Source organism: Pelmatolapia mariae, linkage group LG10_11 (assembly GCF_036321145.2).
Source record: "Pelmatolapia mariae isolate MD_Pm_ZW linkage group LG10_11, Pm_UMD_F_2, whole genome shotgun sequence".
Lineage (NCBI taxonomy): Eukaryota > Metazoa > Chordata > Actinopteri > Cichliformes > Cichlidae > Pelmatolapia > Pelmatolapia mariae.
In genome coordinates, this window is record NC_086236.1 from 71,092,044 (window position 1) to 71,118,375 (window position 26,332).

At 40.6% G+C, this 26,332-nt stretch overlaps 1 protein-coding gene across 1 annotated transcript in view; it reads left to right on the top strand.

Annotated features, from left to right (window-relative positions):
- mtmr11 (myotubularin related protein 11) overlaps window positions 1–26,332 on the top strand; it is a 39,163-nt gene continuing 12,831 nt past the window's right edge. Inside the window, exons 1-9 of the mRNA XM_063486959.1 lie at window positions 1–499; window positions 11,665–11,734; window positions 21,500–21,636; window positions 21,774–21,843; window positions 22,798–22,937; window positions 23,066–23,150; window positions 24,913–25,060; window positions 25,408–25,495; window positions 25,952–26,040. Of these exons, the coding sequence (XP_063343029.1) occupies window positions 443–499; window positions 11,665–11,734; window positions 21,500–21,636; window positions 21,774–21,843; window positions 22,798–22,937; window positions 23,066–23,150; window positions 24,913–25,060; window positions 25,408–25,495; window positions 25,952–26,040 (884 nt within the window). The 5' untranslated portion in view covers window positions 1–442. The remainder of the gene's footprint in view (window positions 500–11,664; window positions 11,735–21,499; window positions 21,637–21,773; window positions 21,844–22,797; window positions 22,938–23,065; window positions 23,151–24,912; window positions 25,061–25,407; window positions 25,496–25,951; window positions 26,041–26,332) is intronic.

Here is a 26,332-nt window from a genome sequence, read left to right on the forward strand (position 1 = left end):
TAGAGCGCTACGCAATGGGCAGCAAAGCCCCAGTTAACGGTGAACACATCTCTCCGTCACGCCACTTCATAAGAGAGTCATCACGGTCTTAGTTCAGTAGGTTGTGCTTTCGCTTTTTTCTTTCTTTCTTTCTTTTTTTTTTTTTTAATATTTGGTGTGGTCACAGTCTCAGATGCTGTCAGTGGCAACAGCGATGAAAATAGTTTGCGTGTCCACAGTGAACACCTCAGTTGTAGCAGCAGCCGGTGATACAGGCTAGCCGAGCGTAGCTGCTCGCCCCCAGACGTTTCTTTCGCGTTTTAACGACTGAACATGAGAAGAGGAGAGCGCTAACGTCGCGACCGTGAGCTCATAACAACACAGATTTTTACATTTGATCCACTCTGCGAGCTTTAGTCCGCTCCTGCTCTTCAGTTCAGTGCGAGTTGAGCCGTCGTGAAAAATGTTGACAGGATCTAAAACCACGTTCAAAGTGAGACAAATGCTCCCAGACATCAAGGTAAGGTCACAACGCTCCCGGGCCAGCACGGCTTTGTTATTCAATGATAGAGGCTTTGATTTTTGATCATTTCATTTGTGACCGCTCGTTTTCCTTCTTCTGTCTTTCCTCACACTCACCACGGACCTTTTCTACACTTGTTTTGGGCTCGCTCCTGCAGCATGTAGCTTCAGTATGAATGGTGCACGCAGTTATCGCCTTGGTTTATGATTTTTTTAGAGCAGGTTTGACCTCTTTAAGTTGATCTCGCAGTGCTATAACTCATCAGCACTCCTTGCGTGATTAAACACCTCACAGGCCACAGAGCAGGCAGTGTCATCATGCAGGAAACACTGACCATCATTCACCAAGCTGAGCTATAAATGTACAGTCATGTAGTCAGGTTGCAACCAAAAATCTGCAGTCCCTGCTCAGAGGTTCCTCAGGACTGTTCCCCACTCAGAGCTGGAGCTTTGCAGTGGGGGGTGGGGGGGGGGGGGAAGGCTGCTTCTGCTTCCCTCTGTGGGGATAACAAGGAGATTTATAATTACAGTAAGGGTACATCGTGTCACCATCGTTGGCTGCACACCTAATTAAAGGCCAGTGAAGGGATGGGGAATCTTAATCACCTCTGGGATTCTGGTGTGGGGATTAAATTGTAGCACATAAAGACAAACGGTGCAGATGGTCTTCATCATTAACGTCAGAGAGCTGTGCGGTGAGCGTTTCAGCCTGCTTTTGTTTACTATTAAAGGTCATCTACAGGGGTGTGTCCAGAGATTGGGACATGAGGTGGCCACAGGTCCACCCTGAAATATGTGCCAAAAGTGCTGTAGATACGGGCTTTACAAAAGGTTATATAAATAGAAAAAAAGAAATTACCTTTTCTATCTATATGACTACATTATTATACTTACGTTATAATGAATCCAGTCCTGTTGGGGCTGTAAAGGGTCTATTTGTTGCAGTTTCTGCTTTAATCTGTTTTTAAAAAACACACTTTTTACCTGGATTAATAAAGGACATATAAAAGTCCCTTTGCCCAAAGCTGATAGCAGCTTCTGGCTTGAGATATGTTTGGGATATGCTAGAACAGATAATTTCAAATTCTGTATTATGCAGCTTTTTACTTCTACTCCAGTGTGCTTTGGACGTAAATAGTGCATTTTTTACTCAGTACCTTTTATTTGAAAGTTTAAGGAAGTTATTATTTTGCAGATTTTTAAAAATATCAATTTACTAGTATATCATTAATTATAGGTAGCTAAAATGACATTAAAGTACTGTACAGATCAGTAATTATGATCCAATGATGTAATTTAGATCATTCTGAGTAATGAGTACTTTTACTTTAGGTAATGCATGTTGATGCTGCAGCCTTGAATCACTTTCCTAAAAATACCAGACTTTTACTTGAATAAGTCAAGTACAGTGTCCAAATATGTGTTTATCTGCTTTACAAAACACGTTGTGTGTCCACTTTGTGGTGAGAATAGCCATTAATTGTGCAGGATGTTGCTATATCTCATGTGTACAACCAACATGCAAAATGTCATGTAGCCCATAAGCATGTTGTTTATCACAGAATGCTTATTTCCTGTTGCAGTATGACTGTGACTCAAAAATAGCATGTAAACACCTCCAGGTCCACACTCTTATCAAGCGTTTGAAGCTTGGGGCAGATTAGAGAATGAATGAGTCAGTTTCTTTACGTCATGGTGCTGGAAATATGCTCTTCAATGAAAACTCAAAGGCTTTGCCGTTTAGCATCGTTGGGCTGATGGAGCTGATTAAAGGTTGATCTGATTAAATCTCTAGAATGAGCTTGTTAACATATAATGCGTGGAAATGGCAAAAATGGCAGCAGAATTGCATGTTAAATGGCAGACTTCCTGTTGTGTTCAAATGATGGCTATGTCTTGGAATATTACTTTTGCACACATGTATGCAAAATACAGCTCTGGGGCTACTTTGTTGAAATTTTGTAGGGGTGCATGAACTATGTAAATTTCCAGCACTTCTGATGCGTGTGCAAAATTTGTGTTTAGGAACTCAAAAATGGGATTTCTTTCTTTCTTTTTTTTTTGTTACATGCATAAATAATAAAAAAACTGAGCAACTCCATCATAATTTATGACTGTCACAAAAAGCCGCCTCATTTGGGAACCACTGGTTTTAGTCAACTAGGTCAATTCTCTCCACTGTATTTAGTTCTGTCGAAATATTTTGGCTTCCTGTGGGCCCCCTTCCTTCTTCTTTGGTCTCTGTTGATAATTTCCTGGTCACGTGATGTTGTAATGAACAGCTTTGACACAGTAAAGGTGAATTTTTTTGATATTGTCCCCATTTAGGAGCTCCTGAGGGGGTGGAGATTTGAAGAGGCCATTGGTTTGATGTGCAGCACAAAGCCGTGCGTACACACAGGCAGTATGAATGCGTCAGGATCCGCCTTTTTCCTTCGGGAACAGACTCTTGGCTGCGTCTTTGTGTTGCCTGTCTCTCCTCGGTTATTTTCAGCAGCCGCAGGGGGAAATGGTAACAGATGCCTGTACTCTGCCCTCAAGCGAGGCTTGCATGTGGAGTGGGGTGGGGAGGTGATGTGCGCTGCACAACATCTGGCTGTCACCATGGAGACAGTGGTTTTGCGGTTCAAGACATTTGAATTTGATTAACTCAGAACGAGACTTTCAGGAATCATCACATCCCCCCCGCCTGAATCCCATGTGTCTGAGATTTAGGAAATTAACGTATCTTAACTTCAGCTTCAATGCTTTTATTCATTTCATACCCTCAGCTCACTACTACTCTGAGTTACCGTAATGTAGAGGCTGTGCAGAGGCCACCCACACACTCTTATGTTTCAGTGCCATGAGCATGTGTTAAGATTGGTTTTAAAAAACTGAATCCAACCCTGGGCTCATCTCGGACCAGATGGCTTTGCCATTTGGACGTTTAATCTTCTTGAATCCTGGTGTGTTGCAAAAGGCAAACAAACCGTAATCACACACGGATTTTCATCAGAATTGAGATTATAAATACTTAAAACAACAGCATGACTTTTGAAACATAATGCATTTAACGTTTAAGAAAAATAAATTAAAACCAAAGTGCTTCCAGAGCACTGAATTAAATATTAATGTCGGTTTTCTTGACTTGTGAGGAGTGAGGTTCGGTTTTAGAGGAGGATAAAAGAGCATCTCTGTGACAAAAATGAACAAAAAAAGACAGACGATAAATAATTGTTTGTTTTTTTTTCAATTATCTTTTGTCTATTATCTTTTCAATTATCAGCTGCTCCCTTATTTCTGAGGGGTCGCCATCGTGGATAGATTTGCATATTCAATTTGGTAGAGATTTATCAACATGCACTGGGAGTGCACGGGGCTGGGTTTGTGTCTCCTACTGGAATCTAAGTGGGATCTTTTGCTTGGGAGGAAAATGTGTTAACCAAAGGGAGTTTGTGACATCCTAATTTATCAACTAATGCTGGCGATCTCTGGTATGAAGCTGCACTCAGAAACTGTACTAATTAGTGCAAATATTAAATTTAAAAGTCGAACCAAGAAGATTGAAATATGAAAGTCAAGGTCAACTTTATATTTCCAGCACATTTAAAACCAGAGTTAACAAAGATGTCTTGTAATTAGTGCAGTTTTTAAGTGCAGCTTCCTGTCTAAGGTTTAGTTTGACTTAAAGGCTGGAGAGTAAAAATTAATCTTGAACAAAGACTTAAATGTAGGAGTAGTTTGTGAATTTCTAAAGTGAATTTAATCATTCCACAGATTTGAAAAAGCTCCCTCACCTCTAGTTTAAAGTCTAGATATTTGAATGTACATGAACAAGACAAACAGAGTGGTGCCAGCACATCTACAATCTTAACAACTGTGAATAAAATCTTAAAATAAAATCCTGAAGTCGACAGGAAGCCAATGGAGTGACACTAAAACTCGCCTCAGTTAAAATTTGAGCAGCAGCATTTTGTACCAGCTAAATCTGACAAAGGGACGACTGCGGCAAACCTATATACCATAATAGCTATAATAATCCAGTCTTTTCATAATAATAACATCTATGAGTCTTTTTTTGCACTAGAAATTATTAATAATTACAGCCAATATGAAAAAATAGAAAATAAAACAATAAAATAAATCGGACTAAATTTTAGTAAATCTAATATTTTTACACCGAGTCTACATCTGAGTGGTCATGTTATGTAATCATTGACCAGAATAGCTGTGGTTATGATTTTGGTTAGCTGAGTTTTCATATTTGTTGGGCCAACTAATCATAAATGTCTTGGAGAAAATTAAAAAAGAGGGTAAGTCTCTGGAGGTTGAATGTGTAGAATAGTATGCAGCTCAGTGAAACAGAAGACAACAGCAGCGCTTAAATGCTACAAGGATGCGCAGGCCTGCATCTTGACAGAATAGGAAGCATATTCAAGCTTGTTTTGGCTGCGCATTTCCCCCTGAGTTCACTCTATCTGCATCTCCCAGCCAGCTTTGAAGCAGTCAGCATGAAAGGCACACAGCACAAAGCTCAACAGAATCAAAAATGCCAGAGGACGGATCATCTGAGCGCTATTCAGAGTGGCTTAAGATCTCAGCCCCGATAGAAGTGGGCCAAAGCAGTACAGTCACCCACACCCGCTCCCACAGGGCCCCGGCGACACATTCATCACCAGCCTCTGTGCTGCAGATGCTCCCACGGCTTAAACAGAGCGTAACAATGGGTTCCTCTTAACCCCACAGCAGATTTATGGTCCTGTTAGAAGGGGTATTGATCTGGCATTGGGTGATAATTAACTAGCGGCACCATTCGCTAACAGAGAGGCTTGGCCTGTAGAGGCTCGGTCGTTTGTCTCTTTGACTGTATGGAGTGACTGTGATAATGTCACACACGGGTGGTGAACTGTCACACTTGGATAATGTTCAATATCCAGCGCTGGTATTTCATTTAAGCCATTTGAGACATTAATCTGCTCGAGAGAGACGGGAGAGTGCTGCAGAGACCAGGCGGAGGAAGTGGTGCTGCTGATGGGCACGCTGGCCGCTGCGCATCAGACTTATAACCTTTAAGTCACCGAGTCATCTGTCTAGTGGCCATGGAGCCCTCCCCTCCCTTAAATGAAGAGTGTTGTCAGGGATCCTCTGACAGGAAGTGTAGCGACGGATGAAATTTGCTGTCAGATTTCATTCAGGGCTTTGTGACAGTGCTGCTTCTGTCGTTTGTTCATGTTTGTCTGGTTTCTATAAACAGATATCCGCGCAGAGAGATGTTTTTGGTACTGGAGGCTTTCTGGTTTTGCTTTTAGTCCATGTATTGATTGATCAGTCCATTTGGGTGGGTTTTGCTTGCGTGCAGATAATCCTTCAGTGTGATGAGCCCATGACAAACGTGTTTGCAGAGATTCAGTCATGTAACTAAGGGCTATTGTCTGAGTGATTTTTCCTCTTCTCAGTTATTAATCCATTAGTGTGGATTGATTAATTGATCATTTTTAATTAAAGATGTGAATGTGAGTGCGAATGGTTGTCTGTCTCTCTTTATTAGCCCAGCTGTTGCTAACATGGGTAACTTGTCCCTGTCCTATGGTAGCTGGGATAGGCTCCAACAACCCTGAAGTGGATAAGCGGGAGAAAATAGATGGATGGATTATTTTCTCGTACTTCATTCAAACCTATAACTGAAGCATGGAACAGGAAGTATATCTGCTGACTCCACAGAAGGATCATATGATTGCTGTGCTCAGAGGTTGAGATCAGATACCAGAAGATACCTGGTATCTGATCATTGCTAAGTTAGTGCCATACCGGTGATGGTGACTTAAGAGGTGAATCCTATCGATCTGGTAAAATGTCAAGGACTATCAGTGTGTGTCTAAAGTTGGCATTTAATCTCACAAATCTGTTAGCGTAGATTCTGACTGCTCTAGTACTGATCTCCCATCATAACCAAAGCACTGTGTTCATTTCGTGTGACCTTTGAGCCTCACCGTACCGATCTGACAGTGTGTCATTGTCTGACAATCTACCACAGCGAGACGGGAATAATGTAGAGGCAGATATAGTGAGAGACCATCTCTGTGTTCCAAAAACATGCACTTTTTCTTTTTTATTCAAGCTGAGGGTCAAAGTTCAAGACACATTACAAATCGTAGTGGAGACACAATGGTTTGTTTAAACCAATTACCAACCCGCAGTTCTTTCCAAAGTACAACCAATAGCTGGAAACATTTAACGTTAACCTTTGATCAAAGCTCCAGAGTTCACCACAGTGTCAGGGCATATCCGCACATGATCTTAGTAAAGATGTGGCTGAGTGTAATCATCATTTTCTTGGCTAACAGTATCCGTTGTGTAAATTAGCATCACATTTTGAAGTGCACTGGACATCAGCCACAAGTCAAGCGTCAAACATTTTTTTAGTCTCCGTCCCATTAATGGTAAAAAAAAAGTCCTGTAACCGTTGAAATTAAAGTTGTTGGTCTTTCTTGGGCTGCTCAGTTACATCAAAAACCATAATCTCAGTTTAAATGTAGCTGATATTGGAGACAGAGTCAGAGGCAGCTGCTGCCTTAATGATCCTGATCAAAGGTTAATCAATGAAATGTTTCTTGGAATTTACTTGTTCTGTGGAAAGATCGTCTTTCCAGCCTGAGCTCTACTAAACTGTGAGTGATTCTGAGCTGTTTTGGAAGGATGGAGGTGTTGCTGTAAAGGAAGGAGTTAGTTTGATTCAGAAGACAAGAGCTTCATATTCATAATGAGTGCAGAAAAGGAACAAATTTATCCTGATTTAATAATGATTTTAAACAAAAGTCACAATTTGAATAAAAATTAAATTGGTTGGCCCAGCTCAGTAAGTGGGCCTTGGGCTTGGTGAAGCAAAACAACTGCTGAATTGTGAGATTTGCTTGTGGGAGGACTTTGATAGTGCATCCAATTGTATGCATATGGTTTGTTATGGTACTTGCTTTGTGGAGGCCGCTGTTTGATGTGGGAAATGCATTCCTGGTGCAGGGACACCATAAACACATCGTTATTATCAGTATTTTTATGTCTATATGTCTACACTGACAGTGTTTTTATATATATAATAAACTCTTGTTACCAGACAGTCATGATAAAAGATTTAGAATGATTGCTTCAAGGTTTTCTACAGAAATGGGTTAAACTGGATGTTCACTATAGGCTGATGCATAAATTTCACATTAAATATTAACCACTAGAATGCCCAGCTCATTAAAGATTGATACATATTGATGTATAATTTAATATATTTAATAAACAGTTTCTCTAATTTCTGTGTTTCCTTTTATTAAGATCAAAAGGAGCTTTGGCTGAAATTCTGCTGTTTGTCAGTATTTAGTAAAGGTTTGGTGCATTTCCACAGAGTCTTTTTTCCCCCGATGGTTGCCCTTGAGGTTTTTCCTTTTGAGTGTGATTCTATCAGATCTTTTGCTTCTGTGGTATCGTCTACAGTGAAATATCACAGGTCTAGCTCTAAAGCAAATCCAACGTTCTGTTTTATGTCTGCCGAGAAAAACACTTCAAAGTGGTCCCTGTTTAGCAAAACTGCATCACGTCCTGATTTTTCCTTCCGAGTCACAATACCATTTGACTTCCCTCATTCATGTGAGGAAATGAAAAGCACAATATAAATAAACAGGCTGTGGGAGAATGGTGGCTAAAAGCTAATGTGTGTGTGCTATAAGCCAGGCATTACACAGTGGGGGTAGCTTTCAAAATAGACCCAGGATTGTTCATATTAACAATAGAGTCCAAATTTTAACTGTATGTTTTGGTAAAAGACTGCAAATAAAATTCCTTCTCCACCAACTGAGGATATTTAACTTCAACATCATTGTTTTTGGACTGGTTAGATTGCCATTCAAGACTTTTGGTGAAGCAGAGACTCCTCAGAGTGATGTAAATTAAAACAATTTTTAAGATACGGTAAGCAGTTTAAATATAGGAAATGAAAATGGAACATGATGAGATGTATGTCTACCAAAAAATAAGTTTGTTCCCTCGTGATTTCGGCCACATGTTTGGGGAAAGAGAAGTTTGTTCCAGACCCAGGAACAAGGCACGCTTACTGCAGAAGTCTGGCTGCAGTAGCAAGGGGAAGCCATGAGCAATGGAAACTGCAATAAGCCCTGGCCACAGTCCCCGAGGATAAGAGGGAGGGAGTTTAAGGAGGGCAAAAGTGGGGCAGAGAGGGAGACGGGTGGGGGTGGGCAATGAAAGTGATATAGTAGGCTATTCAAAAGCCACACAATGAAAGCAAAAGTGACATGTCAGCAGAAACACGGCCCTGGAAATGTGGTTTTTAAGTGACATGTGAGTCCGAGATTTAAGGGCGGCCTTACTGTGGTCAAAGTATGTTTAAGTTAAAGTAGACATTATCTCAGTTTTCCTTATCTCTTCCTGATTTGCCTTGGTTGTGCAAAACTTGCTTGTGAAGGTTAAATTCTCTGCATTTCAGATGTTCTAAAAGTGGGAATCATTAATTCCTCTCCTGTCGTATCACAACCTGCACTTCACCTTGTGTATTGCTGTGTTATTAAAGTGAGTTTACTCGCCTTTCACGGTGAGGACATGTAGACTTCAGAAATAAATGATGAACCCTCTGAATATCTTTGATGTATTTAAAGGGGGAATAAGGAATCCAGCTGTGGGTTTTCTGTGGGTGTTGATGGAGAGACAGAAAGAATGTGCAGACATTTTAAAGCCAGATGGAAAAAAAAATGAACAATGCTCTGGCACAAACTAAGGCTTGTAAAAAAACTTTAGTGTCCTAACTTTTGTTTTTCTCTAGTGAGGTCTCCTAGCAGACAATTTTTTTTAATTTTAGCTTAGCTCGTAAAATGGCTGAAAATAATCATATTTATGATCTTTTGGAAAATATTTGCAGGGAGAACTGCAATTAGCTGATTCCTGTTGTTTTATTAGAGAATTAAGAGTCTGGATTTTGATTTCAAAGCAAGAAATTTGCCAACTTGACATCATTAAGTGCTTGTAGTATTTTATTGTTCCGTTTTCAAAATGTCACCAAAACTTTGTGAGTTAACAGTTACAGTACACGTGCACACGCAGGAGTTTTTCCTGCTTAGAAGAAATGTCAGTGCTCGTCAAAAGATTTCGGGCTTCCTGAGAAAAAACGCCACAGCTGTGATCAAAATATTTACCTTTATGTAAATGGACGTAAATAATAGGAACATGCATGTTAATCAAAATAATACCGATAATAAATACTCTTTGACTTGATTATATCTAAAACAGTTACGCTTACACGCACAGCAACTCCCCAAGCACTCAGTTTGAGCCAGGAAAAGCCTGGCAATAAGACAAGCAACAGGTTTCATTTACTCACCTTAAAAAAGTAGTGAATCTGATAACATGAAAAAGAAAAACCATGTGAGGCTTCATTAGCTGAGGTATAATTTTAATATTTCTTTATTAAATGACCAGAAATAACAGGAAAAGGGTAAAGCGGATAAATGGGCCTCCCAAAGGCCCATTTTGAATCAGGCAGTGATGACTCTGGTGTATACACAATACATTTTAGTGTTCACCAAAAGAGGCTTTGGTCTGCCCCAGGACTGGGTTTTAATTTAACTGAAGCCTTATAATAAACGGTTGTTGGTGAAATGGCCAGAAATAACAGGGAAAGGCAAAGATTTCTGTGAAGTAAGCAAAGTTTAACCCCACAAAGTCAAATCACCAGCATTGTAATAAAAATACTTCTAACCAGTTTTTCCACTTATGTGGGTATACAATATGTTTTTGTTAACGCAGTAAATCTGTGTAAGTTCACACAGATTTACTGCCTCGATTAAAAACACAATAAGTTGCGTAAGCGTTCGTAGCCACACCCCCAAAGGCTAACATCGAGCCGTGCATACATGTTACATACGCATGTTACATTCGGTACCAAGCAGCACAATTTGTGGGTTTTTTACTACAGAGACAGCCAGACGCTCTCACAGAAAGAAAGAAAAGTCAGAGCCATGATGTGTGATTTTACAACCTTTACAGGGAGCAAAGGTCCTCTTTGTTAAACGCTCCCAGTTTCTTCTTTTCATGAAGGCCCACAAAGCTTACAGCGTCAGGTTTTCACGAGCAGGCTGCTAAAACAGAATTCACCACACTGCAAAATTGTTAGCATAACACAGGCGACTGAGTGGATTCATTGTTATTGTTCGCGCCTCCTTGCTGACTCGGAGTCTTTTCACGATAAAGCCGGTGCATTAAACGGTGATTAATAGTTTCACTGTGCGCCAAACGCAGCCAGAAGTGTTTGGAGAGAAATCTGAGGCTCTGCAATGTAAATTTGGGCCTTTCCTCTGTTTCTGTACTATTTTAAAGCTTTCTTTGCCACCTGTATAATCATACCATCCTCTCACATTGCAGACCTCGGCTTATTATGGGCTCTTAAGGCGATAAATGTAAATGGCCTTCACAAAGGGGGGTTAGTAGCAAAGTTAAGTGGAAGCATGTGTGCTAGTAAGCTCACAGCCTGATTATAGAAACCTCAGTGGCTCTGTGGGCTTGGATTCTGCTCCCAGTCCTGCTCAAGTACGTGAGACCAGAGAAAGCAGGAACAAACAGAAAAGCAACATGGAAATTAAGAATCATGGGACTTTGTGCGGTTGGCTTTGTTTCTTTGTCTTTGAAAACAAGTCCACTGAGACTGAGAGTCAGACTTTAATGAGGGTGTCGGCCAGAGCCATGGTTTAAATGTAATCAAGGCCGGAGGTGACACGATGCTCCGACCATGAGTCGACTCGCTGTTGTTTTGTCTGCATTTGGATTTCTCGAGTAAACAGTTTGTGGTCGAGGTCAGAAATAGATTATTCATTTCAAAAGTACAAAACTTTCATTGCCAGTGTGGTGTTTAGGGTCTCTGTAAAATGTTGGTGAGGGTGGTTATTTGCTTACCTGATTTGATGAACTCTGTAGACGACTTGGCTGAGGAGCTGGTTGGTTTATCTGAGCAAATATGGGACAAAGGTTCATTTCAACTAATGAAGGGATTAAATATAAAATGCGTATTAATCATTGAGCCTCATACGTGCAGGTACATTTTTACATTTGTACAGAGCTTGTTTGGCTTTCCTCCTATTTCCTGTCAATTCGACGTAATTAAATGATGTTTATGTCTGCTCTCTTTGCCTTCAGGAGAGGATGCTGAGTCAGACCGGGGTGAACGCGAGGAGTCGAGATCTGTTTGGGCTCCGATGCCTACCAGGTAAGATTATGCTTTTACAAACTGATTTTGTAGTTATGTATAAAGACATCATTGAAAAAGTTACTACTATGGATGGCCAAGTAATCTGATTTGACTTCCAATTAGGATTTTCAGCTTTTAGCACTTACAAAAACAAAAATTGCATTAATTTTCCTTGTTTGGCTTTGTTTTATAAAGCAGATGCTCTGTTTTCCTTTGCAAATGTGTTTGGAAGTTGGATAAAACACAGTGGGGATCCCTGTGTTTTATCCCCTGTGTTTAAATTTTGGATCCAGTCACTAGTTTCAGATTATTTTGGATAAAATATAAAGTTCACTTTTGAAGTTTTGCTAATTTTTAGAGTCACAAAATTGGATACGTCAGCTTGATGCTACATAATGCATACATCACTGACTAGTGAATGACGTCACTGTGATGCCCTCCATCTTTTACATACAGGCTCTTTCCTGGACTTGTTTTGTTTCTATGATTTGAAAAAAAAAGAAACACCTGCAACATTAAGCCTAAATCCCAACCACATGTTTCCCTCGTCGTGTTCTCCTCTGTTTATTCATTTATGTTTTTCACCTCAAATCTGCTGAATACTCGTATTATAACGTCATTTGCTGTTGTCTTGCTTTGGACTGATTGAAATCTGCTGCGATTTAATCAGCACAAACTCCACAATGATTTTCCCCGTAGCTTCAAGGTCAGTAAAAATATCTCCACATAAAGCTGCTGCTGCTTTCATTGTTCTCTTCGGGTTAAAATTTCCATATTACACTTGTAGCCCCGCCGGATGGAGGAATGCCACAGCAGGTGCTTTGCCTTTGATGTAGGAAAACATCTGCAGTGGAAAAGCTTGAAACACATATGAGAGAAATCTCTAAGCCTCTATGGAGAATAATACAATACGTTAGATGAAATCAGAAAGTCAGGTGGCTTTATTGTCGAATGAAATGTGGTCAGACGGAAGCAGGAAATGTTTTAGTTTCGCACATTTAAATCAGTTCCTGATGAAGATAAATCCCCGTGTCCTTAAAGCTGCTGTGATGTCAGTGATTTGGGAGCAATGATGGCGCCTGCTCATGCTGAGCAGTGTAGCGAGAGTTTTGTGTCATATGGGTTTCAGTAGCGGGGACTGATCTATGGTGCACTTACACAGGAATTTAACCCTTTCATAAAACAAGTGTTGCATATTACACTTCTTCTTCATGTTTTTGTTATATATCAGATGTCTTTGGAGATATAACCTTACATCTGTCAGCCTGAAATCACTTTCCTGTGCCCTCCTCGACTAGTAAAACTCCTGCTGTGGAGAGAATTTAGCCTTCTAGGTTTACCAGAGGTCAAGCCTCTTCCCGAGGGATAATCTGCTGACCAGTGCAGGACTGCCGGTCTTACAGTGCGGGTTATTCCCTGAGCCAAGGCCTGCTCATATTCTTGTGTCAGCACTGGAGGTTTTCACAAGAATGGCAGCAGACCACAGTTCCTTGATCTGACGCAGGCTAATCTTTAACACTGCGTATCAGCAGCTTCTCCCAGCTCAGCATCCCAGAGCAGACTGAGTATAAATGTGTTTGCATGTGTGAGCTGTTTGGGAGTTTATGAGGTCAGGAATCCTATTTGACCCTTTTCAGGTTCAGTGTGTGTGTGGAATGTTTTGTCTAATTCTTCTTGGTTTTTGTCATTTTGCTCCTTTTATTTTTCTAAATGTATTTTTCAAAGGCGCGATAACAAAGCTGCTAAAGCTAACAGCAGCGATTGCCCTACAGAGGGTATTAACCTGAACCACAGGTCAAATAAACCTAAACCCCTATCAAGTACTTTTTAACCTATGTGTAACTCCTAGTATAAAAGTATATTTATCCTGAGTATAAACACATATTAAATACTGCACCAACCCTATTTTCTGTTTTATTGTTTTCCTGTATATGTGTGTCACTGTGACCAAGTGGGGCCTTGGGGACAGCTGATGTGGTGGAAGTGACCATGAAACTGGTGTGTAAATGAGGTCAGTGTAAAGGTTGCAGTTGAATATAGGTGTGGTTTCATTTGTGCTGGTCTGATAGCAGTGAAAGGTTTTATATAGGTCTTTTTTTAGTCTTGTGTGTGTGCATGCATGACTGTGGAAAATGTCGACCTGCTGAGGTTCAAACTGAACATCAGAATGAGGAATATAGGTGATTTAAGAGACTTTAAACATGGTATGGTTGCTGGTGCCAGAGCGGCAGGTCTGAGTATTTCAGAAACTGCTGATCTACTGGGATTTTCCCAGACAACCATCTTGTTTACAGAGGATAGTCAGAAGAAGAGAAAATAGTCGGTGAGCGGCAGTTCTCTAATCACTTACTGATGCCAGAGGTCAAAAGTGGATACCAAGACTGCTTTCAGCTGATAGGAAGGTAACAGTAACTCAAACAATCACTTCTTATAAAAGTATGGAGAAGAGCATCTCTGAATACGGCGGACAGGCTACAGTAGCAGAAGACCACTCCTGCCAGCTAAGAACAGGAAACTGAGGCTACCATTAAGATTGTAAAACGCTGACTGATCTGATGAGTCTCAATTTGTGCTGCAACATTCAGATGATGAAAGCATGGATCCATCCGGGTGTCAGTGGTTCAGGCTGCTGCTTGTGGTGGTGTCTGGGATATTTTCATGGTACACTTTGGGCCCGTTATTACCATTTAAGCGTAATTTAAACACCACAGCCTAATAGCTGCATTTAGGAGGTAAAGTGCTATGTCACGAAGCTCGGACCATCTCAAAATGGTTTATTGAACATACCAGTAAGTTCACTGTGCTCAAATGGCCTCCCCAGTCACTGGATCTCAGTCCAACAGAGCACCTTTGGGATGGAACATGAGATTCACATCATGGATGTGCAGCCAGTAAATCTGCAGCAACTGTGTGATGCTGTCATGCCAACATGGAGCAAAATCTCTGATAAATATTTCCAGAACATTGTTGAATCAGTGCCACAAAGAGCTAAAGTAGCTGTGAAGGTAAAAGGGGGTCCAACCCTGCACTAGCCAGGTGTTCCTGATGGTGTCCGGTGACTTTGTGCGCTTCCACTGACCTTACACACAAACACAACACATTCTTTTTTCTTTTTTTTTTTTTAAAGACACACACTTCCTTAATTCATCTAGCCAGCATAATTTGTTTTCCAGCAGTGAGTGTGTTTTCAGCAAACACTCACCGGACACTGGAAGTGGTTGACGGCACACATGTGCACGCACGCGCACACAAGCACAAAGTCTATTCTTAGCTGTTAGCATTTCACTGTGAAATGTCGAAAGTCTCTCCTGCACATTTTTTCCCCTGCTGGCTTTAAACTTCATCTCCCTCTCCAACAGCATCTTACTGTTCTCTGAAGTCTTTCTTCTCCTTCTCCACCTTCATTCCAGCCAGATTAGGAACGCAGCTGTCCACAAAAACCTGCCTTATATTAATAGACAGAAGACAGATGTGTATTTGGAGCCCTGTTATGATTTTTTTTTCTTTTTCTATTGAGACCTAAATTAGCTAATTTTTTTTTTCTGTCCTTAACCCTTTATTGACCATGGGCCCACCGGCGGGCCCATTTTACAGGTAAATTTGAAGGGCCGGTCAATAAAGGGTTAAACTACAGATGACATGTGTTACGGGTTATTTTATAAAGGATTCGGATTTCAGGCAGGGGAATTTATCCTCTGTAGAGAAAGTGTTGAGGCAATTTGTGAGAACAAGTTCACTTTCAGACACAAAGAAATCATGAGTTAGTGTTACCGATCTGAGTGAAGGGGCTCACGTTGCGCCCGTCGACTCGCTCTTTCTCTCTCCCTGCTTGAATGCATACATGCAGACACTCTTCAGAAGAATGGCTCATTTGTCAACCCTCCTCATGTTAAAACCGTATCATTGGGTCTCATGCCACCAGCACAGTGATGTTTTTGTTACTTTGTAGCCCGTCTCAAGCTGTGATTAAAAAGGGTCTTAAATATGTGCCCTCTCAAGCCAGACGCATTGATGAGCTGAAAAAGCAGTTTGTGGAATCCAAAATATATTTGCAGACATTGTCTTGTTCTGTCAGTAGTTAAAGGGCAGCATGAGACATCGATGGTGTTCTCATGTGACACCAGGACACAGGACCTCAGAAACCGAGCCGGCCTGCAGGAGGCCTAAACAGGTCAGGACAGCTCCAGCAGCCATAGGTAGATCATGTACCGCTTCAATACTGTGACTGGGGAAGGGGGGAGATACTGTCCATTCACACACAAAGCCAAGAGGCCAGGACCCCCTTCAGAGCATCTTCACAATCCCTTCTTTCCAGAGTCTAATGTTACTGTGGGATTTAAAGGCTGTCAACCAGCTTTACAGCTTGTTGATTGATGGACAAGAGACCTCAGCATCGATATTTGCATACTTGGGTTTCGATCTCGATGTTGAGAAAGGTATTAAATTTTCTTTGTGTTCATTACTTTAGATGGATGTTTCAGTAAAACAGTTATGATAGTGATCGTGATAGACATGATCACTATTACATTATCACATGGAAGAGGAAGTTTTCAGACACTGGGAGGCTGAGGATTGTTTCTGTGTCCAGTATTTTCTTGTAAACAGTACGGATACTACTGTTTCCACAGATATAACCAAACCTGAGCTTATCCTCCCTGTTGGTTCAAGAGGACAGAAACCTTTCACTCTGCATGCGTCCCAGCTGAAAATGAGAAACAAATGTGCATGAAAACAAATAAAACACACATGGTTCACATGCATCTCAGCTGTATTTTCTCATCCTCCAAGTCGTTCTCTCTCATCGAAACTGAAGTTAGCGTGAAGAAAAGCCCCATATGTTGCTAAATTAACACAACATCCTGCACTCAGTCAACAATGTGAGAAATCCTGACAGTCAGAAACTGTTTCCTGTTTGGACTGAATGTTTTTCTGCTCTGAGAATAGTCTGAGTTATTGAATATGTACTGGTTCTGCAACTTGTGGTGCTGTTGGTTCTTTGCCTTGAGCGCCAAAACTCCAACCCAACATTTTGTTTTGGCGAGCTCTTCCTCCTATAATGTTTTCAAAGACTAATTCACCTGGAATCTGTAAAGCTGCTGTATGGAAGAAATATAGTGTCACTGCTGTTGCCATCAAACACTTTTAATGATATTTGTCTGTTACATGACGTACAGCTGGCCTGATACCTGGCAGAGTCTCAACTCTTTATAGTCTGTTTCCATCTCTGTCTGACTTTCCTTCTGGGAATTTCAATTTTACAAAACCAGTTGATAGAAAAAAAAGGGTGGAGCAGAGTGGCAAAGAGATGCTGCCTCAGGCGGAGGAGTTTTATGTATCCGAGGATCTCATTCATTCATTTGGGATGCCAAGGTGAAAAGTGAGCTGGACTGGCAGATTTGTGCTGAACCTTCATTTTGAAGATCGAGTTGAGCCAGAATGCGAAGCTTTTGTTCCACCGTCAGCAACAACAATGAGATATGGCTATCGAAGGAATCGGGTTGCAGGTAGAAGCATATGAAATTAGTTTCCCCTCCTAGTTTCCTAGTTTTTGCTCTCAGTCTCGGAGACATCACGAGGAGCCCAGAATAGATTTTTAAGTCTTAGCACTGAAAGGATCCAGCTCAGGCCTTAGTAAACTGAGTGAATACAACAGATTAGTGCTAACAGACTAATACAATACTATAATTTCATCAGTACCTACACTAATCAAACTTTTCCATTTAAAAAAAATATATAATGCTTTCATAGGCACTAATAGCATGGACAATGTAGAGGTCGAGTTGGGGGACTCTAATTAGTGGAGATGAGACCTAACAGACAATAATGAGCTACAGCTTTCTGTGTGTTAGGGAGAAACTATCCATAGAAGTGAAAACAGTTTTTCTTTTTGAACCTGCTGTAAACCTGATTTTTAATGCTAAAGTTGGACATTTTAACAGTTGGGTCTGTGGTACTTATTTTTTTGGCACTTCTACTGTAGCATAATTTTCAGTTCTGGGAGGATTGATGGATGCATGGCCATGACACCGCACTAGTTTTGCAAGTATTTTTAGCCTTTCCTTTCAGTAGTTATGCATCACTCACTCGCAGACAACTTGACAACTGTCCATAGCACTAACACGATACTCATTAATTGTCACTGCCAGCTTGTTGAATTATGTTTTTATGTCTTCTGTTTTATATGATTAGACGTCAAGCTGGTTAAGTCGAAGGTCTGAACCCAGGTTTAACTGTTCTTTTGGGATATTTGTTACTTACATCAACTCTTTTCTTGGCTTGTATAAACTATACAGACTGAATGAAGTTTTCAGCAAACCACACAAAATCCCCTAAGTATCCAATACCGATAATGATGATTTGTAATTTTTAATGTAAATTGATGAATTTTGTACTTCTAAAAAATGTAAAAGTTGCTACAAGTTGTTAGAGCAGTTGTAAAACTGTACCTGGAGCTATTCAGGAAGAGCATAAAAGACTACTGGATTAAACTGTCTCATAAACGCCTTCCCTTGTCTAGCTGACTCATGCTGGGATGAATCACCTGCTTACACAAACTTTTTAAATCTCAATAGAGAATGCAAATTCTTTTCCTTTCTCTGCAGGGTCTCAAATCTGCCAGCTACACGAATGTTTTCAGCTCTGCTGCTCCCTGGAGTGATATTAAAAAGAGGCATGCAAAACCCCAGATTGTCTGTTTTAAAGACTCGTGTTCACTGCCCAAAGAATCCTAAATCTCTGTAGCTGGGTCATGTGTGGTTGGGTTTAATTGATAAGCCCAGCCTAGAGGGTTTTTAATGGATGGTTTTAAAGGCTAAAGGGCATAAGCATAATCACAGGGCATACTCAAAGATTTAAGCTTCTCTTGTGCAATCAGCAAATTATGGCTTGTCTTCTTTTTCTTTTTCTCATGGCATAAATAAGGGTTTTATGTGCAAGGGAAAAGAAATGTCCGTTTCCTGTTTGTGCTTTGGTATGCTCCAAAACATTCATTAAACACAGCCAACATCTCTGCTGTCATTTTTCATATCAGGGCCGTGTTATTGTAGTTCCTTTCATTATCCTGAGAAGGAATTCAGTGTTTCCTCAGCATGTTTTTCTTTTTTCAGTTTGGTCTTCCCCCATCTTTTTTTTTAATTGTCTTTTGGATGAAATGAAAACATTTGCTTTGTCATGGACAAAAAGGCCATTTTCTCCAAGTCTACCCAATCCCAGACCCTGTTGCCATGGAAACCCACAGTCTAACTGGCAGAGGCTTTGTGTTCCTGTGGTAGACTGTTATTGTTGCCTCACTGCTCTGTGTGTGTGTGTGTGTGTGTGTGTGTGCTTTGGTGAAATGGTTTTCCTTTTTTCTTCTTTTTTGTTTTCTTGGAGTGTTTCTGCACATCTGTGTTTGTGTGTGAAAGACTTTTGTGGGTGAAAAGTTTTGTTTTTGGAACTTTGTCCTGGAATTTCAGATGCTTCTTCTTTCTTTCTTTCCATTTACCCAGAGACATTCTTAACAGGATTACTAGCACACATAAGTACCGCTGTTTAGGATGTTATGTGTTATCAAAGCTGGAAAAACGTTCTTTCCTGGGATGATTTCTGCAGACTTTTTGTCTGTGTTACGCTGAACGACTCGTCCAGTGATGCAGTAAAAATGCAGAACGTTTTCTGATGTAGTGGTTCACGCTTCTCATCCTGATCGTGTAAGGGACAAAATGGCTATAATGATCAGAGTTCTAAAGTCAAGTCAAACATGTTTAACATTCAAAAACATGTTTAAGTACTTTGGCTTAGTTCATGCAACTAGTGAAGTTCAATCATGTGACCATAGCCAACAGCCAAAACATGCACCGCCCCATCTTTGTATTCGCTTTTTCTTTTGGGCTGAGAAAATCGCTGCACACACTTGTTTCAGCTCTATTTCACAAAGCAAAGAAGAGAATGGATGGATGGAAAATAATTTTGAAATGAATCTCATTGTTGTTGTGAAAGAATTCAAGTGTTTGTGAAATATGTGTGTGACTCAGAGCTCTGACTCTACTGTTATCTTCAGATAATAGAGTGAAAGTTCTAGACTTTCCAAGTGTGTGTGTGTGTGTGTGTGCACGCATGGAAGACAACAGTTAATCTACACATACAGAAATTTAAGCTGCCACTAAAGATCCCCTCAAATTGTAGACCTGGGTTTTAAACATTTTGACACACTGATATTTCAAGGCGCACGTGTATTCATATCTGTTTAAATTAAAATAAAAAAAAGCCCCTGTGGTGTCTTCTTTTGATCGTACTGCCAGGTGAAGGCAGTTTTGATTTATAGCATGTAGGCTTTGCAGGGGTTTTTTTTTCTTTTCTTTGCTTTGCTTTTCTAAAACTTGTAGTCATTACATTATCTTAGACACTTACAGTCTAGCAAAAAATCTTGCTGCTTCTGTTTTGATGCACTATGTTTTGAAGCAGGTCGTGTTTCTTTCAGATTTTCATACAAAACTTAAATGCCCCCAAATCACATTAACAGCATCTATAATTGCATTTCACAGCATCAGATAAATATAGCAGCTCATTGTACTGCACACAGTAACAAATGTTGGAGGCAACATGTTCAAAACACAAATATACACAAATATCTCCACACCTAAAGTACAGAAACCGTGAGCGTGTGTGCTGTGGTGCACCTCCCCTGATAAAAGAACAGAATGTTATCAGCACAGTGCAGCAGAGCTCTTTTTTTATAGTCTTTTCTTACCTTCTACCCTCCAAACAAAACTCATTAAAGTCTGTGGAAACAAACATCTGCAGAACTCATACAGGGCGAGTCGGATACAGCAGTTACAATTAATGACTTTAACAAACTGTGATCAATAGAGAGCAACTTGACAGTAACTTACTGTACCGCGGCATTGTTGGAAAACAGTTTGAGGTGAGTACGTACACACAGACACGCACAGGTATCTACGCTATCACACACAATTAAAATGTTAAATTGTGAGTGTGTGTAATTTGTCTTCTTTATAGGGAATAAAGGTATCCACAGCACACACTTGCAGTTGTATATTGCAGTAATAATAGTACTGTTTACTTGGATTTGCTTGACCTGTCGATGATATCCAAAGACCATCACTTCCTGTGCTCCCAAGCTGTTTCTCTTGCAGATCTTTGCTTGTAGAATTAAAGGTTATTACATTTTTTTTCCAGGATTTTGCAGATGACCTCTGGACAATTGTTTTGTGTTATTTGAGCAGAAATAGATTTTTAAAGAAAATTGCTTTGGTAATGCCGGGCCATACCTGTGGTTAAAATGATTGTTTATGTGCTTGGGAAAAAAAATCTGAGTCATTTTTTTTTTTCATTTTTTTTAACCAATAAATTGAACCAAAATCTCAGATGTACCAAAAAAGATACAACTTAAAACTCATATATGCAAATTCATATTTCATTTCTTTTCTTCTTTTGATTTGTCAGAATGTTCAATAAACACTTTGGTTTAAGAATAAATGTGACTATTTCATGGTTCAGGCTTTGCAGGGTTCAGTAAGGTGTCGCTGTATTTTTTGCTCTTCCCTGTCCATCCAGTCAAGGACTTGCAACAATTCAAGGACGTAACTTGTAGTTTAAGGATGTTGTTACACCCACTCCCTGCAGCCCACTCTCTTTCATACTTCTTGTTTATCTTTTGTATACTTCCTGTTATGTGTGCAGGAGAGGACACAGTCATGATTAGACATATGCAATACTGAAACTTCTGCTTGATGTGTATCGTGGATGAATTCTTATAACACTTGTGCCATATGTCCTCTTTAGGTGAGTGTGTACTTCAGAGAGCTGTTATGGTGAGGAAGAAGTTGACTGCCAGGGAAGGAAGAGGCTGGCTGTCTGGGACCCTCTTCTGTACTCACTTTAGAGTGGCCTTTGTGCCCCAGGACAGTCCCAAACCTGACGTGAGTCCCTACGCTGCACTGAATAAACACTAAAACATACATTATTTTTGTGTTTTAAAAGAATGACCCTTGAAAATGTATAAAGTGCATCTGACATCATGGGAACTTTGTTTCTTTGAATGATATTTATGATGCAGGACAATGCAGACCCAGTGCTACTAGGAGACCACGATGTGGCTTTGGCATCTATAGAGAAAGTTGTTGTTGGTGAGTAAAACTTCCTTTTTACTCATGGCTTACAAAAGTATTTCCATTCATGCTATTGATTGATGTTTATTTGGTAAATTATTGCCTTTATACGACTTCCAGTCACGGGATAGATAAATTGTCTATCATGTCATTTACTGTGAACACGATGACGCAAAAGTTACTAAAAATAAGTTCAAAGAACAGTCTGATAATGTGCAGATTGTTAACTGAGATATTTCTTTTTTTATCAGTATCGCTGTCAGGAAGTTGATGGAAAAATTGGCTTTGATTCAAAAGGGCTTAAAGGGGACTGATGATGCTCATTTCCAGGTTCATGCTTTCATCCTGGTACACAAAGTCTTTGCGTGTATCACAACTCACAATAATCCTTATTTATCATTCACTGAGCCTTGCTGCAGCCCCTCAGTTCATTCTCTGTCTCAAACAAGCAGCATTTGTTCCTCTCCCTTCAAACAGAGCCCCCTCTGTTTAAGTCAGTTGATTGGCTGCCCCTCACAAAGCCTAGCCTGGAATAGAAGGTGGGGAGGACTGTTGTGCTCACAGCCAGACAGCTATGTACCTGACATGACCATATAAGGGCTCACAGGGATTATATGTAGAGTATTGGACACGTTTTATAGTTTTGATTTATCATCAGTGGATAATCCGCTCTTATTTTGAAAGTTGAGTTGCTTTTTTTCCACCCCGGCGATCCTGGTGCTCTCATACTGGTGCAGTCGGATGGACTACCATCACTCCCACTGTTTTAATAAAGCACAAGTGAGACATCTTTTCACATACCTTGCTTCTCAAATAATATTTAAGTCTATGGGAAAAATTTTGCTGTATGTGTAAAGTTTTATTTTAATGCATTTTTTTTTTCAGTTTGCAGGCTGATTTAAAACTCCGCTGGGCTCTGGACTCATCTATGAATCTAAAATGTAACTTTGTATCTTTGCTCTTGTGTTTCAGTGGGCCCAAACAGGACCAAGCTGGTGACACCAAACTCCTCGCTGAAGTTCACTCCGGAGGAGCTGGTGCTTTACTGCAGGGACATGCGAGTCGTCTGCTTCCTTTTTGACCGCCTCACTCCTGAGTCACAAGTCCTAGAGGTGTCTCCTTAGCCTAAGCATGTATCCTTAGAGAAGTTGATCTGTGCCACAGCCCAGTGATCAGACACTGTGGTGAAAGCTGACAACCTTTGTCATGTTGATGCACTCACTGTGGTTTCCCTCCTCAGATGACCTACAGCATCGCTAAGACCTACCAGCCTCCCAAACCAGGGTCTGTTTTATCTTTCCAGAACGCCGCCCTCGGCAGTGTAGGTGAGTAGATTAAAGTATACAGCTGTCCACTGCTTTCCTGGCACAGAGACGGTATCTTATCTCTCTGGCAGCCTGTCTGTCATTCTGTAAACCAATGGCTCTCCCAGGAGCCGTTTAATAACACTCATACTTTTGAGCTTACTTTGTTTTGTTCTCGTCCGTATGGATGCAGCTACAGAAATGCTTCTTGGGGCACTGCTGCCTCGTGTGTGCCTGCTGGGATGGTAATGATATTAAAATGACTGCGAGTCAATGATCTAAAGTATTTATCACAATCTGTCTATCATTCTGCTTTTTCATGTGCATATTTTAGCTCTAATGAATATTCATAGGAACAACAGCTCAGTTAAAGTGAGAATCACATGCTGTCGTGAATCAGAAACACTGCAGGAATGTGTTAGGACACACTTGTACAGATTTAAAGCACAGCACATGACTAAGTGTGGTTCTCGCCCATTCCAGCCCCTGAAACAGAATGTACTAAAGCTGTGATCACACTTTATCATTTCCCTCCTGTGACTTCAGCTCATTATCATTTTTTTAATTTTTGCTCCTGTCGATTTCCATCATCTGAATGTGATGTTGCAGATCCTAAAAGTGGGAAGAAAATTAACCCAGAACCTTAATGGTTTCTGTTCAGACTATAATGACACATAACACTCACATCCTCTGTGGTTGGCGAGATTAAAAACACTCCCCTCTGTGATGCCACAGTAAAAATACTCTCTCTGAAAACATATGTGAGGCAATCTTTCATTGGATTCAGCAGAAGTTTATGTTAACAATGATTTAAAGTGTCGCTGTGGGAAAGATTAAACCTTATTTTATGTTTTTTTTCCTCTTTTTTTCTTAATTAAGCTTCTCAGCTTCAAATGCAAACGAGCCACAATTCACATGTCATTAACAAAAGCCCTGCTCTAAACACCCATCCTCCATATAGGGACATTTGAGCCTGTCTGTACAGTATAGGATGCTTAGTGTGCTACATTAAAGCTACGCTAGGCTGGCCAGGCTGAGGATGAATGCCAGCTCTTGGATAAATAATGCAAGCCCCCCTCTGAAACAAGTCATTAGATGACCTACAGTTCACCTCTGCCCTATGGGTCAAGTGTGTCCAGTGTGTGGTCAGTTCTTTGTGTTTTGAATAATACAAGAAGAGCTTCACCTCTGCCAAGGCCAGCGTCCACACTCTGTTTGACACCAACATGAAACGGTCGCTCTCTTTGCCCATGTGCCGTGTCTCCACCAAGCTTTATGATATTCACTACTGTAGTTTTTGTGTGATTAAACAAATGCACACAAGAAAGACTAACAACATATCTCCCCTTCTGCACAGAGAAATATGTGTCCAAGGCATCCCAAGTTTTTTTCCCGCGGCTGACCCAGAGAAATAGTTTCTCCTGTCCTCCAAAAAGAGTTTTGTTGGAAAAGGATGCAAAAGCTCAGAATAGATTTCTTAAGAAGCCGTGCCTGCTTGCTGAGCAGCCAGTGCTTTTTAAAATTCTGTTTCTGCCTGGTCTTTATAACACGATAAAAAAGGCAAAAACTTATACCAGAGAAGCTAAACAGTAAAATTATAATTAGCTTCACTGCTGGACTCCCATTAAGATTAAGTTTAAATCCTGCCTTTAAAATGAATAGTGTGGTGTTTGTATAAAATACGATTCAAAGCAGTCACAGTATGATCACACTGCACCTGATCTTGCACCTTCAAAGTGCTGCAAGCATCAAAACGAGTGTTTCAATCACTTCCCGCCTACAGAAATGAAGCAGTTTCTAAGCAACCGTCGCCGAGACGCCCACATGAACTGGTTTGAATCTGCCTCGGACTGGGAGCAGGAGCTGGAACGCTGTGGAGCCACTAGCTGGAGGGTCAGCTCAGTCAATGACCGCTTTGAAATGTCAACCAGGTAAATTCACAAGTGTAACCACACATAACACTAACCAGGTATGCAATGTAATAAAAACACATAGAACGTCTGTCAGTGTTATATCAGATTGCCCACCAATCCCCTCTTTAGTATACAAAGCAGCACATTTCAGGAATGTGTGAATGTTTGCTCGTCCTCGATAAGAGAAAGATTCCACGGCACCGTTTTACAAACATAAGCCGAGGATAAACGCCTTAAAGGATGGTGCTCTAAGTTTTTTACATTTTTTTTATATGCAATGACTCATACGTCTTCCACTGCTGTTGTAAATTTGCTATTTATATCTTGTCAATAAAACTGAGCACTTTTTTTCTGTTTTCTGTCAGCCTGCCTCGCTTCATCGTGGTCCCACAGAAGGTTTTAGACACCGAGCTGAAGAAAAGCTTCGCCCACTTCAATGAAGGACGCATCCCTGTGAGTGTTCTGGAGTCATGTTTTGTTTTAAATTAACACTTTGCCATTTGTGATTCACCAATTTCTAGGAAGTTTACGGAACTCAGAGCTGCTTCAGAAAATATTCAGCTGGATTTTTTGCAAACACATGCAGAGCTGGGCATGCTGTCACAATATTCCTCATTTGTGTCCAAGAACTCAAGAAAGCACCCAGAAGCACTATTTTCACAGCTATCTTCCTGCCTTGAGAAACATTTAAAGCTTTTCTTGCAACTCAAATGAAAAAACAGAAATTCCTCAGACTTGGTGCCTGCTTCCCAAGTGTCTTTAATATATTATGTCAGAATGATCTCTGAGCTGCAATCATGTGTCTGTATTCGCTGCTTATTATCATTCCAGCGAGACTAATTATAAGATGAATGCTGACGCAGTAAGAACGTGTTATTAAAGAGGGTGAAACTGTGTTTTGTTTCACAGCGCTGGTGTTGGCGACATCCCAGAGGCAGTGATCTACTGCGAATGGCCAGCTTCCAGAATAACATCTACCATGAGAAAGATGACATCAGGTGTGTGTGTGTGTGTGTGTGTGCACGTTCAATGCTTTGCAAATGGATTCTAATGCATCGACATTTGACCAGCCGCACTTCAGTCTGAGCTGTAGGGTGTAACTTTCACACAGCAAAGTACAGGTTACAGTAAAGTAATAACAGGTCGTCTGCTGGACTCCAGATCCTAAGCTTTAGTCTAGAATGAAGATTCAGACTAAGAAGACTTGGATCACCTGTGTTTAGAAATGGTTCACAGACTAGTGAAAGTGTCTGCACATGGCTTGTTAGATACATTTACATTTAAAGATGC